The sequence below is a fragment of the Cavia porcellus genome, unplaced genomic scaffold (assembly GCF_034190915.1).
Source record: "Cavia porcellus strain 051 isolate PalLab524CR breed Dunkin Hartley unplaced genomic scaffold, mCavPor4.1 scaffold_2, whole genome shotgun sequence".
Taxonomy (NCBI): Eukaryota; Metazoa; Chordata; class Mammalia; order Rodentia; family Caviidae; genus Cavia; species Cavia porcellus.
In genome coordinates, this window is record NW_026947485.1 from 137,797,741 (window position 1) to 137,814,962 (window position 17,222).

The 17,222-nt window shown below is 32.4% G+C and overlaps 1 protein-coding gene across 11 annotated transcripts in view; it reads right to left on the reverse strand.

The window, feature by feature from the left end:
- The window catches only part of Apc (APC regulator of WNT signaling pathway), a 116,034-nt gene that overhangs the window by 69,864 nt on the left and 28,948 nt on the right, over positions 1 to 17,222 (reverse strand). For 6 of the 11 annotated variants that reach the window (XM_063245455.1, XM_063245454.1, XM_005008005.3 and 3 more), the window contains one exon: positions 3,757 to 3,909. The exons of the other annotated variants lie outside the window; for them this stretch is intronic. In XM_063245455.1, coding sequence (XP_063101525.1) covers positions 3,757 to 3,891 — 135 coding nt within the window. In that variant the 5' untranslated portion in view covers positions 3,892 to 3,909. The remainder of the gene's footprint in view (positions 1 to 3,756; positions 3,910 to 17,222) is intronic. 11 annotated transcript variants of the gene reach the window in all.

Below are 17,222 nucleotides of genomic sequence, written 5' to 3' on the forward strand. Positions count from 1 at the left end.
TTTCCAAAGTCTTTACAAGTACGGTTTTTGTGCTTTATTCAGTTTTTTTAGTAGGCAAGATTGACCCTCTAGGGCTATGTAATTTATAATAACCTCCCCTCCAAACCCCTAAATTTCAGACTCTTTTACTTATTTACTTACTTATTTATTTATTTTTTAAAAGACAATGCAACACAGCTATGAAGCAATTCCAAGTAAAATTTGTTGCAAAAAATGATTTGAAAGGTTAGGTAGCTTTTAAAGTATTTACGTAATTCTGAAGGAGGAAATATTCATTTGTATGTATATATCTTAGAAACTTACTCTAAAAATATTAGTTAATAACTGTTTCTTAAAACATTTTAAAATTTTAGAAACAATGAATCATTCATTAAAAATGTGTTGTTAAACTAGTCATGGTGGTACACGCCCGTAATCTCAGCACTTGGGAGGCTGAGGTAGGATTGCTGCAAGTTTGAGACCAGTCTGGGTTACAAAGAGAATTCAAGGCCAGCCTGAGCTGGACAGTAAGACCCTTTCTCAAAAAGAACCCCCCAACACACAAAAAAAGGTGAGGTCTTATCAGTAACACCATTTATCAATGAGCAGCTGTGTCACTTTATGGGAGCTGCAAAATGACCCACCTCTGTTTGTTCAGTATATCGTAAGCATAGGTTTTTTTCCATTAACAGATGCAGCAATGTTTGGTAATTAAATCTTCAAAATAAATCATGAAATATGCCAATCTTAACTTTTATTTCTCTTTTTTTCCTTACGTTTTGAAAGATACTTTACATGTATTTGGCTTTCTAGTTTATAAAAGGATTTATAAATGCTTCATTTTGTCAAAACACAACAAAGATACAAATGTTCATCAATAATTTCTCTAGAGATTATTTCTCTTCCTATACTATAAGATAATTTCTCTTCCTATATATGGCATCTTTCAGCTTTAATATTCCATATTGCTATGACCATATTACCTTGTTGCTATGCTTGGCATTTTAAAGCCAATTAAACGGGCTTCTAGTCCTGAATTTATAAATACAGTACATAGAGTATGGTAGTATGTTCATGTACTCCCAGCTATTTGGGAGAGTGAGGTGAGAGGAGGGGTGCACCAAGAAGATCAAGGCCAGTGGTGCCTATATAGCAAGATCTTAACTTGCCAAAAAAAAGCATGCAACTTTTTCTTTAACTTTAGCTATAATTTTGCATTTACGTGATTCCAGGTCATCTAAATTCCATGCAGTCTGTTCCATTTTGTTATAATTTTGTTACAAACTATTTTGAGCACATATATAGATATGGACAATCCTGTGACAACCCTCCCCATATCTTCACAAACCATTTCAATAATTATCAATTCATGGACACTCTTGTTTCGTCTACATGCATATCAACTTTTTCCAATTCCAGTTCTCCAACCCAGATTTATTTTGAAAACAAATTCCAGACATCAAGTAATTTATTTTGTAAATGTTTCATACAGTATATATTTAAATAGAGATTTTAAAAAACCATCACAATGCCATCGTATCAAAAATATTTTCTCAAAATCTTTAAATGCAGACGCAATAATCACATTTCTCCAATTCTTACGCACATATTCCTCTGGATGCCACATAGGTATCAAATATTTTTCATAGTTTGTATCAAAGCTGTGTAATCAATTACAAGGCACTATCCTCTTCTGCCACTAGGTAGCACTACTGCATACCTTTTAGATTTCTGTAGTTTAATATGGAAGAAGCACACTTTGCCTTACTTTGTGGTAAGGCTAGTGATTAGGGAATGATTCCATATAATAATCCTTACTAAAAGACTAGTAAGTACTTTTGGGAGGTAATAATTACTGCATTACATTAACTTTAATCCAAAGCAGGCAGTACCAACGTTTCCAAGTCCCTGTTCTACAAATCAATAGTTGAAAATAAACCGGTCACAGTACCTGTTCTTTAACAGAATAAACCCTTTTAGGATACATAAATAAGTATACATAAGTATACATAAATAATTCCATTTTAATACTGTAATTGCCATATCATTTTCCAAATCCTAATAAAATATATGGATGATTTGCAAAGTGTCTACTGAAGCACGTGGTGGTAACAAATCAATTCACAGTTGAATTAAGACACATCTGAGGTGCCAATATTTCTGATGTATATTATAGCACATAAATAGTTGACCCCATATTTCATTGTACAAATTTAATAGTAAGATGTCACTCTGAGAGATACTGTACTTTGTCATGGAAATGGATCTAAGGGTAGAAAAAAAATGACTTTTTGGTTGTACTGGGAAACTCTGGGCCAAAAATAAATTCTGAATTTGCTCAAGAAAACAAAAACTTAAAAAAAAGAGCTCAGAGTTCTGCTGTATATAAATGGCTATTTACTCTTCAGATAGGCCTGATAGTCCTCTGCAAAATGTGTAACACCAAAGTAGATAAAATATTTTAATTCTGTTCTTTAAATTTTTAAGAACATGTGCCAAATATAATGATTTGAGATATACTTCACCGACCAGTGATAAGACACAAAATGGTTCTTTTTTAGCCTATTAGGTAACTGACTCAGGTGTTTTTAAGGTAACCAATACATATTACTTTGTGATAAGATAAATGTTTTTTATTTATACTCTATTTCCAAAAGAATGAAGCAGATATTCAGGAGATCTGTTATTGCTGGGGAGTTTTACCAAAGAAATAGATAATTAGTGTAGAAAAAAATAAACAAAAAGATAGAATAGTATGTAAGAGCAAAAGTTGAACTGTTATGACACTGAATATAAATGGTAAAAGAGGAGCAAGAATAGTTTCATCAGTGATACAAAAAGCCTAGAGAATAAAAAGAGATTTTGAAATGCACAGAAAGAGAACAGACTAAGAAATGAGTAACGAGTAAGAGTAGTGAGCAGACAGAAGAGAGTCAGGAATTCACATATTCTGATAGCCAAGCAGCAGAAATTACATAAAGGAGGAAGACTTTCTAAAAGGGAAAGAGCTAACACTTTTGATCATCTCCAAATTTTACATTTATTAAATTCAGTGAGAAGAGAATCTGCCTAAGTAAATGGAAATTAAAACAGCTGAAGTTTTAACCTTTATTATTTTCAAAACAGTATGTTTTCCCCACTATGGATTCAATATATCTTTTCTTGGAGGTTATCACAGCTTTTCAGTGCTATGTGACAAATCAAATTTAGGGCTTGAAAGTACACGTCAATCATCCAGGCTTGTCTGATGCCTGTATCTTTCAAATCGGACAACTTGTCCTCAAAAGTAATGATAGGTTATGTAGCTTAGTTTGTGGCAAAGTCAGGGAGGACCAGGTTCTGACTTTCAGTTTCAGTTCAGGACTCTTCCCACTAGGGCATTCTGATTTTCTTGATTATCACTGCAGCACTTCAGAGTTGACAAAATCTGAGTCACGATTGTAGGAAAACAGCTATATTTAATATCTGCGTTATTCTAAAATAATTGAAAGGCAACTTTCTATGAACTACATGGATAACCTTAATACAGTGACAATAAACCTATCTTGTTAAGTTTAAAAATAGTTAAGAATTTACTAGTCACTGAGATCGAACATTTATCTTCTTTATATGACTCACTGAAAAAATTCAATAAACCTTATTTAAAAATATAAATACTAACTTTTGAAAGAGTTTACATGTTATTGCTTACCTTACCTTTTGAGTTAATAATCCTATCTACAATAGGGAGTATCGAATAAAAATGGATAAACTACAATTAAAAGTCAGTCTTGATACCTTCATATTAGATGCCTCAGTTTCCAGTTTTGTAAGATGATTGGAATTATCTTCTAGCTCTTGTCGAAGATTTGAGTTCTCCATCTTCAGTGCCTCAACTTGCTTTAACAACTGATCATATGAAGCTGCAGCCATCCTTGGCTACCCTTGGACCTATAAGGTTAAAAAGGATTTTGAAATTCACTAGTAAAAAATAATACTGGCTGCTTGTTTTTTAAAAAAAGAGATAAATGAAACAAAACTCTCGAGATACATAATTAGAAGAATTGTGTTACTATGCTGATTTGGTTTTAAAACAATACAGCTCAAGCAGCAACATCTTGCTAAGAGGATGAAAAATGGAGGGTAGTACTTATTTGAAGACAAAGATTAAGAGAATTTGAGTAGAGTTGGAGTACATTTGCCTTTTTACAAATGGGTAAGATATCAATCAAGCAAAAATCTTCTCAAGATTTTAAAGATATTTTAACAAGTTTTACAGGCAAAACTTAGGGAATGCAGTCATTGAAATTTATTATATTAGAAAGGTCAATTATTTTGGATTTTGTCGAGAGATTTTTTTGAGCAGGAATGGATGAATGAGAGTATATATTCCACTTGATCACTTTCATTTAATAAAAGGCTAGTCTTAAAACTTCGTCCACAGTAAACTACTTCTGAATTTCTAAGGCTCCAGTAAATGCAGTCTTACAAAATGGTCATGAAGAGCACCAGTAGATTGAGACCTTAAATCTTTTTGACAGGAAGATTATAAGAACTCATATAATCTAACAGAAAGTTCTGTTACATTTATTCAAAAGAATGAAGAGGACAGTCTATGATATATGTGGTTCTGGGACTCATGATACTCATAATGAGGCTAAAGGTCCAAGAGTAGGTGATGTTGAAAGTAAAGACTTTCAAGGAGAAATGAAGCAAAGTTTGGCAGTTAATTAAAGGATCATGAAAGGGGAGTCAAGGAAAACAGAGAAGATAGGAAGTACTTGGTATGAAGAATTATAGAATATTATAATAGGATTAATTAAGAATCAAGAGACTCAAATTTTCTTTTTAGTTTAATGTCAAACTCATTTTGGAATAAATAAAATTCTGCCCATCTTAAGTATTTAATAGCTAAAAAAGAAATTCATAGTTTGAGCTTAAACAATATTTAAAGAGCTTTACATAAAAATGTTTCTGTAAAAGAATCAGAACAAGGCAGGCAAGTTATGCAGTAGGGCTGGCTAGTCAAGACAATATTGAAATTCTGCAGCAGAAGGGCCCTAACAACATATCAAGACAGCTGGAGCTAGTAAGCTCTACAATGACCAGTGTCCTTGACAAAACTGGTATAATCTGATGACAGCTGAAAAGGAAAGGCCATTCTGGGGGTAGTATAGATTATCTACAAAAGCCTTTATGGTTAAAAAGAATGAGCACAAGACTTGTATGTAGAGACATGGGTCTTAATTTCAAATTTCAACTTTTATCTTCATTTTAATTCATTTCATAAATTGTAAATGGATATTTAGTAACTGCTTATATGTAATTATAGGAATATTTTTAGGACTAAGGCTAAAAAATAAGTATTAAGTAGATATGTTACACTATGAAAATACATATCTAATGTAACTTCCTTAGTAAGACAATGTTGATCTACAGTTAAAACCACCTTCTCCCTACTAGAGGACAAAAAATAAACAAGTAATAACTCAGCTTCTTGAAAAGGACAGAAAAGATATCTCAATAGTGAAGGAGAAGTTTGAAGGGTGATCACCTTTCCGTTCTACATCACACATCAATAAGTATGTCTGGAAATATATAGTACATTAAAAAACCAAAGAGATGGTATTCAGAATTTTAATTATAAGTCGTTAAATCATTTATCTCAAATAAAATTACAGGTAGCTTTATACTAAAATAATGAAAGAAAATAAGAGAAAAATAGTAACACGGAGCGGGGAGGCACACAGGTGTGCTGTGCTAGTGACCATAACTTTACACAATCACAAGAAGAACCAGATAGGCAAGCTGAGCAGAAATTATTGCTCTTAATATAGACAATTAAACCTTTAATTATCTCTGTCCTTTTCCAGAATCCAAATCATTAAAATCTTTTCTGCTCTAGAAGGCAAGTTGTTTTACCTAATTTTATGGAAAAAAAATAAGATGTTTCAAGAAAGAATACCTATTTTATAATCCTTTTAGTATATTATAGCCATCTCTTCCTAAATCAAAATTGCTTTAATAAAATTCACGAAATCACACATCTACTTTGGACTGTCTTTTATGGGATCATAAGAATTTCATACCAATTATATCTCAACTGCAAGTCACTCAATGACATTTAAAAAAAATTGGGAGCTGGAAATATACTTCAGTGGTAGAGTACTTGCCCAGCAGGCACAAGACCCTAAATTTGATCCTCAGCACTGTAAAGCCAAATAACCAACCAACCAATCTACCCACCCTGTGCAACCCTATTACAGCAACTCATTCTAATGGAATGGGAAAACCTCTCTACTGAGAGCATGCAACAAAGTCCCCCTAAATACAGGATAGGGGGGGATAAAAAGGAAAATGACAGTTATCTAGGCTTTTATTCAAATGTTTACTGAAAAACAAGGAAATAAGGCAGAGGGAAAAAACATCTAAAAGGAAAAAGACACTAAAATAGAATTAAGTGTGCATGAGACGGGAGTACTTGCCTAGTGCTTGGGGCTCTGGGTTTAATCCTCAGCACCACATATGAAGAAAATACCAACAGAAAGAGGAAGCCAGATAACCCATAAGAAACCACTCAGCTTATCTCTGTAAACAAGTATGAACATCTAAATGAAACAGGTAATTTATGAGAAAATATAATGTATCAAAATTGACCCCAGCACAGAGGAAATGTAGTAAGATATACAATGAAAAAGTCACTACTAGAAAATTGATTGTATCAATTGGACAGACAAACAGATCTACACAGAAATAATTGTATGATCATGCCAATAATGTTGAAAAGATGTTTTACAAATTCAATAACCATTCCTGTTAAAAAGAAAATAAAAATCAACTGGGCTACGGGTACAGCTCAGTGATAGAGCACATGCTCAGCTTCTGCAAGGCCCTAGATTCAATCCCCAGTACCAAACCACCACCACCAACTCTCAACTTCACCAACATGCTAAACATCAGTTTTCATACCAGCAACACACTTTACATGGCCCTAGGACAGGGAAGACCCAGTTTTACAATTTATGACTTACAATTTTAATTAACACAATTAACAAATGAAATTAGAAGGCAAGCATCAGAAAAAAATATTATTGGCAGATGATATACGCTTGGAATACACCAAAGAAGAAAATTATTATTATAACTTGTATACCATAGTACAAAATATATATACATGTTTCCTTTATATGTGAAAAGAGCAGAAGATGAAGTGAAAAAGTGCATTTACAATTAATAAAAAATACAGAGATAAAACAACAAATAGAAGGCATATATATGAAATTTAGCATCACAAGGATGTCATTTCTGTCAATTTATAAATTTTATAGCCCTAATAAAGACACTTAAAATTATTATTGGCTCATTTTCTGTAGCTAGACATTTGAAAAACTAGCAAAAATAGGAGAAAATAAAAAGGAATATAGACTATTCATAAACTAAAATAGTGTACAAAGCCTTTATAATTTAAAACAAGATGTTAGGATGGTTCATTTTTCTAATCTCAGCACTATGGAAGGCTTAGGTAGGAAGATTAAAGGTTTGAGCCCACCCTGGGCAATTTAATAATTTGGTTAGACCCTGCTCAAACTTAAATATATTTTTAAAAAGGAAATGTGTGGATACAACTCAGTGTAAAGGCCCTGGGGTCTATTCCCAGCACTGAAATAATTAAACACTATATAATTTCTATATATACTAATGGGTTAATTTTTTTGTGTCAATAATTACAATAAGAACATATTTAAGATATGACTAGCAGGGAAATCTGAGCAATAAGAATATGGGAACTACCTCAATATTACTTTTCCAATTCTTCTGTAAGTTCAGTTATTTAAGTTTTTTAGAAAAATACTGACATATAAATACATCAACTACTAGAACACAAATTTAAAAATTCAGAAATGTTATATAAATTTAGGAGCAAACAGACAAGAGAGAGATATAAAAGGATAAGGATAGGAAAAGAAGAAATTAAATTATCATTATTTGCAGACAACATGATACTCTACATAGAAGACCCCCAAAGCTCCATTGAAAGACTCCTAGATATAATAAATAAATTCAGTAATATAGCTGGATACAAAGTCAACACTCAGAAATCAATAACATTCCTATACACAAACAACAAATTCACTGAGTGAGAAATAACAGAAGCCACACACTTTATAATAGCATCCAAAAAAATGAAATACTTAGGAATCAATCTAACAAAAGAAGTAAAAGACCTATTCCAGGAAAATTATAATACCCTGAAAAAAGAAACTGAAGAAGATTTCAGAAAAAAAAAAAAATGGAAAGACATTCCCTGTTCATGGATAGGAAGAACAAATATTGTGAAAATGGCTATTCTCCCAAAATTGTTATACAGATTTAATGCAATCCCCATCAAAATACCACAGAATACACTCTGTACTTCACAGACCTAGAGAAATCATTCCTAAAATTCATCTGGAACCAGAAAAGACCTAGAATAGCGAAGGCAAATTCTAAGCAACAAAGACAAGGCAGGAGGCATCACAATCCCTGACTTGAAGTTATGTTACAAAGCTACTGTAAAAAAATCAGCATGGTAATGGAATAATAACAGATCTGAAGATCAATGGAATAGATTAGAAGATACAAACGCACTCAGCCACCTTATCTTTGATAAAGGGGCCAAACACATTCACTGGAAGAAAAATAGTCTCTTTAATAAATGGTGTTGAAAAAATTGGCTCTCCATATGCCGAAACTAAAACTAGACCCATGCCTATCACCATGTACTAAACTAAAGTCAAAATGGATCAAAGACCTAAATATTAAAACAGAAACACTAAATCTGCTGGAAGACAAAGTAGATAGAAATAATGAAGACACAGGGGTAGGTAGAGCATTTATGAACAAAGATCAAACCACATGGGAAATACTTCACAGAAATCAATAACTGGGATCTCACCTTATTAAAAAATTTTTGCATGGTAAAAGAAATCTCCAACAGAGTAAAAAGGAAACTCATGAATTTTGAAAAACATCTTAGTCAACTGTTCCTCAGACAAAGGACTTTGGTCTAGAACATATAAAGAATTCAAAAATATCAGATCCCTGAAATTCAAAGACCCAATCCAAAAATGGGGATCTGAGATACACAGTTCTCAGATGAAGAAATGCAAATGGCAAATAAATACATGGAAAAATGTTCAGCATCATTGGTCATTACAGAGAAATGCAAATTAAAACAACACTGAGATTCTATCTCACTCCAGAAAGAATGGCCAGGATCAAGAAAACTACCAACAACAAATGCTGGAGAGGCTATAGGGAAAAAGGAACTCTTCTGCACTTGTTGGTGTGAGTGTAGACTGGTGCAACCACTGTGGAGGTCAGTGTGGAGGTTCCTCAAAAAGCTGGGATTGGAAGTCCCATTTGTTCCAGCTTTTCCACTTCTGGGCATATTCCCAGAAGAACTGAAAATATCCTACCACAGCGATATATGTACACCCATGTTTATAGCAGCACAATCTGTAATAGCCAGATCTTGGAACAACCTAAATGCCCATCAACTGAGAAATGAATAAAAAAGATGTGGTAGTTTTATACAATGGAGTACCTGGCTATAAAGAATGATCACACTGAGATATTTATAAGTAGAAGCAACTTGAGATCATATTCATAAGTGAAATAAATCAAACTCACATGTGTAAATACTGTATTGGTTAAGAGTATATAAGATACAAAATCCTCAATAAATACAGTGAAAGGGTAAGAATCTGCTCAAAGGGTAAAAAAATGTGTCAGAGAAAAGGAGGAAAAAGAAAAATATCTAAATTTGTATACACACACTTAGGTTAAAAATGACTGTGATTCAAATTCTTAAAGTTTGTAGAACAAAGCAGCTAATATTTATAGGATTGGAACAATTTTGCATGTTTATGTCATGTGTCCTGAAGAACTCTTGAAGATCACTATATAAAATATCAACAGTAGTTCTGTTTCTACCACCATGTTTTGAAAGCCTATATCGTCATTTTTTGGGGGCTCTTTGCTATTGTTGTCTTATTTTTCTTGTAATGTTTTAACTGTGTTGTTTTGTATTTCCCTCTAATGCAGAAAGGGTAAGTACACATGTAGAGGCTCATAAATGCCTAGCACTTCTAAACAGTTTATGAGAATCAATTATGTGTGATGAAATGAACAGCTACTTTGAAGAAAAACAGGTATTGTGGTATCCATTGCTGATTCCATATCATCATGCTGTGAAATCCAGTAATGCTTCTATTCTTTGTTCACAGTGGTATTAGTCTGTTTTGTATTATTTTGAAGAGAACAAAAGACATTATGGCAGCCATTGTTAATTTTCATATTGTCTGGTTTTGAAAGCCTGTAATGCCTTCATTACTCTGTTCTAATCAGTTTTATACTATTTTGTTTTGTGTGAATTCATTGTGTGTGAAGATATAGACATTTAGAAGAAAGCAAGAGACATTATGGTAGCCACTGTAGATCTCCTGTTGTCTTGCTTTGAAATCTGTGTCACTTACATTATTTTGCTTCTGATCTGCTTTGTTCTCTTTTGTTATGTCTAGGTTTACCCTTTTTTTAAAAAAAAAATAAATTTAGTATATGATAAAGGTAATATTTCAAAATATTTGTGAAAAGATGGATTTTAAATAAGTGGTGCTGGAAAACAGGACAGCCAAGAGAAAAGAGAAAAAATCCTGCATTTGTTATTCATAGTGTACACTACAATAGATGCAAAGGCAACAGAGTTGTTTTGTTTTTTGGGTGCTATGGATTGAACCCAGAGCCTTACATGTGTACTCGTGCATTAAGCTACACTGACAGCCTCAGGAACAGAGATTTAAATATTTTCAAAACATTTTAATTATGAAAATTTTTGCTTTTTTAACTAAAGACATTTAAAATTCACTCTTTCAAAGACTGAATAATGTTGGTGTAGAACACTGTTTAATTTGCTAATGGGGTATAAGACCTTGGAAGGCCAACTGAAATTCTCTAAGGATGCTGTTACCCATTTTTTTTGCTTTTTCATTTTTTATCAGTACCAGGGACTGAACTCCCGACTGCCTGCTTTCAAGGCAGGCGCTTATGCCGCAGAGCTAAATCCCCAGCCTGCTGTTACCAGATTTAAAGCAATATGCTGGGTTCTTAGATTCTTCAAGCAGGAAAGTTCCTATTTGATATGAAGGTAGAACTATTTTTAAATAAACAGGATATATTCACGCAGTGGAATACCACACTGCTATTAAAACTAATGAGGTTGGGCTGAGAATGCAGCTCAGTGGTAGAGTGCTTGCCTGGCATGCATGAAGGCCCTGGGTCTAATCTCAGCAGGGAATCCCAGTAAGGAAAAGAGGCTGGTGATGAAGGGTGTCAGTCACTTAAGTCTTATATGGCATAAGGATAAAAGGACAAAAATATCAATAAAAGAATACCCAAAAATACCGTCTTGTCTTTAGAAAAAAGGTCTGAGGAATAGTGTGAAAAAGCCTTTTTAAAAAAACCTGTTACACACTTTTGTAGAGTTTGAAGTGTAGAACCAAAACAGCTCTTAGACTAAATATGATTTGAGCAAGAACGGAACTCAAACACAAAACAAATGAAATTCTAGGGAAACAGGAAATATTCTCTAGCACATTCCACAAGCTTTTATGACATAAAAGCTAAACTGTAAGAAAACAATACTATAGGCTGATACCATTTATGAACACTGACTCAAAAATCCACAACGGGAATGATCAGAAAACAGACTGCACCATGTGAAGTAAAGACACTCCAGCAGAACTAAGTAAGGACATCCTAAGAATGGAATAGTTTATATTAATGTTACATGCTCCATTAAAATATTTTTTTAAATCCTACAAACATTATAATAGAAAAAATTGGTGGAAGTATCCATTATTAATAACAACAACAACAACAAAAAAACTCCCTAAAAATAGGACGTAATCTGATGCCAAAACATACAGTAAGTATTTTTTATTTTAAAAATTTTTTTGAGACAGGGTCTTGCTATGTCATTTAGGCTGGTGATGAATTCATCATGTAGCTCAAACTGGCCTTGAATTTATGGTGATCCTACTGCCTCAGCCTTGTAAGCACTGGGACTATTTGTGTTTGATTTTTTTTTTTAAACCTCTCTCTCTCTTTTTTTTTTTTTTGTACTGGGGATCAAACTCACAACCTTGCGCTTGCCAGACAGGCACTTATGCCACTGAGCTATATTCCCCAGACCTAAAACATCATTTTAATAATGAGATATTAGTCACTGTTTTTATAAGAAAGTACAAGGATCTACTATTAATCATCAAAATCCTAGAAGTCCTAGTAAACACAATGAACTATAAAAAAATGAAATAATAGCTGAAAAGGGGAGAAACAAAACAAATATCTTAAGAAATATAAAAATCTTAACAATTGTCAAGTTCAAAATGAATATATTACTAAAACATTTTAAATTCTTTTTTGTTTATTCAACAGCCAATGTAGGTAGTCATTACCTTCTTTCTTTTCTCTACTAAAAGGCTCCATAGGCAGTGGTCTTCATACATTCTTGCTCTGTTCTTTCCTTTCCTATATTCTGTAAGTGACTATATATGAGGTATGATTAAAAGGTCAATGTTTACATTAAAATTTACTGTAGCAAAAGACGTTTTCATTATTACCCCTCAATATACTCCCTTTCTTTGAACACTCTTACTGCAGTGTTCTTGCCACTTTCTGAAGCAGTTCTAGAAGTCCTCTTTCATGTCTAGTTGTGCTTTTGCTCAATGTTTTGAATTGATTTAAAATGCTTATCCTTCATGGCCACTTTGACTTTGGTGGAAAGCCAGAAGTCACATGGGTAACAGATGCAGTAAACAAAATAGATGAGGATATTCTGTAATGTTTTTAAGAGCCTGCCTTTCTGTTGGATGGCACTGGGCTACATGTTGTGTTTTTGATTTTCATAGTAGTGAAAGACTTCCAAAACTGATTTAATAGTGGCAAGAATGATAGACTTAGGGGCTGGGGATTTAGCTCAGTGGCATAAGCACCTATCTTGCAAGTATGTGGTTGTGAGTTCGATCCCTGGTACCGTTTAAAAAAAAAAAAAAAAGAATAATGGGCTAAATGTGTTTGAAGCCAAGGGGACAAAACTAAGTGTTAACAGCAACACATATTTTCCTGTAATAGGTCTTCATTTAAACACACAATGTATTTTTTGATCAGCTTGTATATATTAGCTGGACCCATTCATACCCTATCAAATATGAGCAAGATCCAGAATAGCCACTGTAACTACCAGGAGCAGTGGTGGACAATTATTTATTTTCTAAAAGGGCACATAAAAAAATATTACAAGGCTCTGTGGGCCATATGATGTTTGTTGCAGTGACTTGATTTTATAGCTATAGCATGAAAGCACCCCTAGAAGATATATAAATGAATGGGTATAACTGTGTTGCAATAAAATTTAACTTACAAAAACAGTTTATCAATCCTGGCCTCGCACATAAATTTCCAATTCTGGTTTTCAAACAACTATGGGTATCCCAAATAATTTCAAAGGCTATTGAGAAATTTCTAAAACTTGTATTTTATAGTGAGAGGCAACCTGATATGCTGGAAAGAACAAATAACTGGGAAATCTAAAGATCTTTGATATTTTTTAGCAGTCATTTTCTTATTTTCACGTTTTAGAAATTTGTACAATCTCAGTTTGGCTGCCTCTCACTCTTTGGGCACTATTAGTTTACATTTTCAAAACAATTTTTTACTATAATTTTAATAGGGTCTTAGGAGAAGAACTGGTACATATGGGTGGTAATTTACTAGCTTGAGTCAAAAATGTTATTTTTAAGATTAAGACTTTTAATTCATATAGAATTTTTGTTTTTGTGGTAAGAATACAGTGATTTACTATTTTCCAGATGCATAACCAATTAGATTTCTGCCATTTACTAAACAATTTTTTCCCCATTGAACAGGAATGTATCATTTGTTATCATATGCCAGCTTCTCAGACAAACTTAGACTAACTACATTAATTGTGATATTCAGATTTCTGTGGTATACTTGTTCTATTAAGAAACCAAACAATTCAACTCTTTCAATGAAAGTTTTAATTTTTTCCCAAGATACCATGCCTTTCCACTCTAATCTGTTCCAGGTTTTTATTTTGATTTGCTGTTTGAATTACTATGAACGAAACACCACTGTCCTAAACCAAATCTTGCTAGCATGTACAGATAAGATACTATAGTATAGTAAGATACCTAGTACGATACTCATTTTATATATTCCTCACATAGTCACCTTAACAAATTATTAATACTTTGGGTGGAGGTTTTTCTGGGTATTCAGTTATATAAACTGTAAGATTATATACTTTACTGCTATATACTATTAAATGTAATATATTACAATCCTAGTCTTACTTTCCTAGTCTTATTAGTGGCTTAAAATTATAAACTAATATTCATCAAACTATTAAATTCCTGATTGTAATAGGAATGATTACTTCAGCATGTACTACTATTATTCTGAGACTTCAATATTTTAAATGTATTTATATATTTTCCTTTCATTTTACAGTTTTTATGCAGTGGGTGCTAAATATTTTTATAGTTTTTTATATTACATTTTTTAATTTATCAATTCAATCAATCATAAGCTTTTCTAATGTTGCCTATTCTCTACTCCAGAAAAAAATTCCACTTGTTCATTGCTTAGTCTTTAATTATTGGATTTTCAATCATTCATTAAGAATTTTTTGAAGACAAACCAGTATAAAGTCTAAAAATTTTATATTCTTTTAAAGTAAGATTTTTTTCATTGTTTTTGCTAAGTTCACAGAATGAATGGTAGATGTTTATATGGTGTAGGATGGTTTAAATAATATCTATTATTTGAAAGTTGGGCAGTATTCAAATCAGAAGACATCTTTTTAGAAAAAAAAGATTAAAATATTTTATTTTTTTCAATTAAAAATTTTTTTCAAATCATTTTGTTCAAGCATAAAAAAGAGGAAGAGGAGGAAGAGAAGAAGAGCAAAAACTAAAACAAAATTTCAAAACACATCAATCAGGGGCAACAATGGTACATACATTGTGCAATGTCATCCGTAAGAGCACAAGACATCTACATTCAATTGTCCGAACAATAATAGCACATATCTTTCTCTTCAGTGAACTCAGAGAAAATTTTTTATGTATATATACATGTTTTTTCTTTCAGCTTGTCACACTAATGAAACAATATGATCTTTTACTGTGGTTAGGTCTTCTTATATTTTGTTCATCTTCTGTTGATTTTATTCATTTATAGTTCACCATTAAATTATCCATTTCCTCTAGTTTTCCAAGTGTATCATCAGTGCTACAGATGTACTTTCAATTAAAAATTCTTTTTTAAGACATATATTTTGTGAAAGAAATATTACTAAGAAATTTAACAAAAAAATAAGAAAGTAACAATAGTTAGTACATTGTGTATCATTATTGTCAAAGTACTTACTGAGAGTACAAAGCAGACAAAAGAAGTTTTGCTCTTAAAAAGAAAAAACAGGGCTGGGGATACAGCTCAGCAGCACAGTGCCTGCCTGGCAAATGTGAGGACCTGAGTTTGATTTCTGGTGGAAAAAAAAAAAAAAAAAAAATGGAGGACGAGGAGACGGTAGAGAAGAAACAAACAGATCACAGCACAACAGCACAAAACCTTTTTTCCAATGAAGAGAAACTAGTAGTCATTTTAAAGTTCTTTATCTGAAGGTATGTTCTTTCTCATTCATATCATCTTTTGTTCCTTTAAATCTTCTAGAATTTCAACTTCTGTTGGTTTGCCACTTTTTCCACTTTACCAATTTCTGTGTTTACCTTCACTAAATATATCCTCTTACTTTCCATTAGTTTTGTTTTTATTATTTAAAATGAATACTAATTTAACTATTTACTTTACTAACATATTCATTTATTAGTTCCTTAATATAAATATTATCGATTTCCCAGTTCAGCCTTAATTAACAATGTTACACAGACTTTGGTATCTAATGTTTTCTTTATTTCTAGATAACTCACAATTTTAATTTTGATAACCTCTTTTATCTTAAAAGACTCTTCTTACCTGTTAAGGATAAAAAGGCTTTTTGAGTCATCTTTTTATTGTCATTGTGATATAATGTTTATTAAGTTAAATGGAGACTTGTTTATAAAACTGCAAGTACTATATTTAGATTTTTTTGAGTTTTTAAAGGTTTGCCTTGTAGTGAAGAGGTGCATGTCTGTAATCCCAGCACTTTTGGGAGGCTGAGGCAGGAGGATCTATAAATCTGAAGCCAGCATGGATTATATGGTGAGTTCAAGACTGGCCTGAACAACATAGTGAGACATTATCTTAAAAGACAAACTAATAAATGAGCAAAAAGTTTTAAAGTAAAATTAAAAAACAAATTCTCAGTTCTATATCTATCTGTTATTACTTAGTATATTACTTAAATCCTCCATATAACACCCTTATTTTTATGCATTTGAGAAATTCAGAATGTCTACCATTTATTGCATATGTACACGTCTTATAAATGTTTTACGTATTTGTTTAATCTTTAAAACTACTTGTGAAATAGGTATTATTTATTTCAGAGCTAACATATCCATACAGGGGTGTAATTCCTATGTAATTCATATGTAATTCACTGACTTGAACCACCAGTGCTTCATATGACTGTCCCATGCATGACTGCACCACCAATATACTTCTACCACCAGTAGTACTGCATGTACAGTTAATGGTTCAAACCAGTAGGAATGTGTTAAAGAAAATGGGACTGCAATATGGAAAATAACATTTTTAAGAACAAACATCAAGAAGCTAAGACAGGATCCAAACCTACATTGGTGTCAAATGCTCAAATGTTTTTACAGACTGTAATACTACCTATAGTCTGGCTTTCACAATGTTATGTCTGATACTAGTCGTTCACCTTCCAAAGTTATTTTGTTAGGTTCCAATATAACTCAACTCTCTTTTCACTATCCTCTGGAGAGTATTTCATATTTTTATATTTTTTAATATTATTTCTTTCCCTCGTGAATGCCACATTCTTTTTCTTCAGCTTTGTTTTTAACATATCCTTATGCTTTTAGATCCAGTTCAGTTGCTTAGCATATAACCTTCCTGGTATCTCCAGCTAGTCAATCTTCCTGCTGACTGAACAGTAAGTACTACACTACATGGCCTCTCTAATTACTCCATTTTACTTTTCAAGTGTTTTACCTTCCCAGATAGGA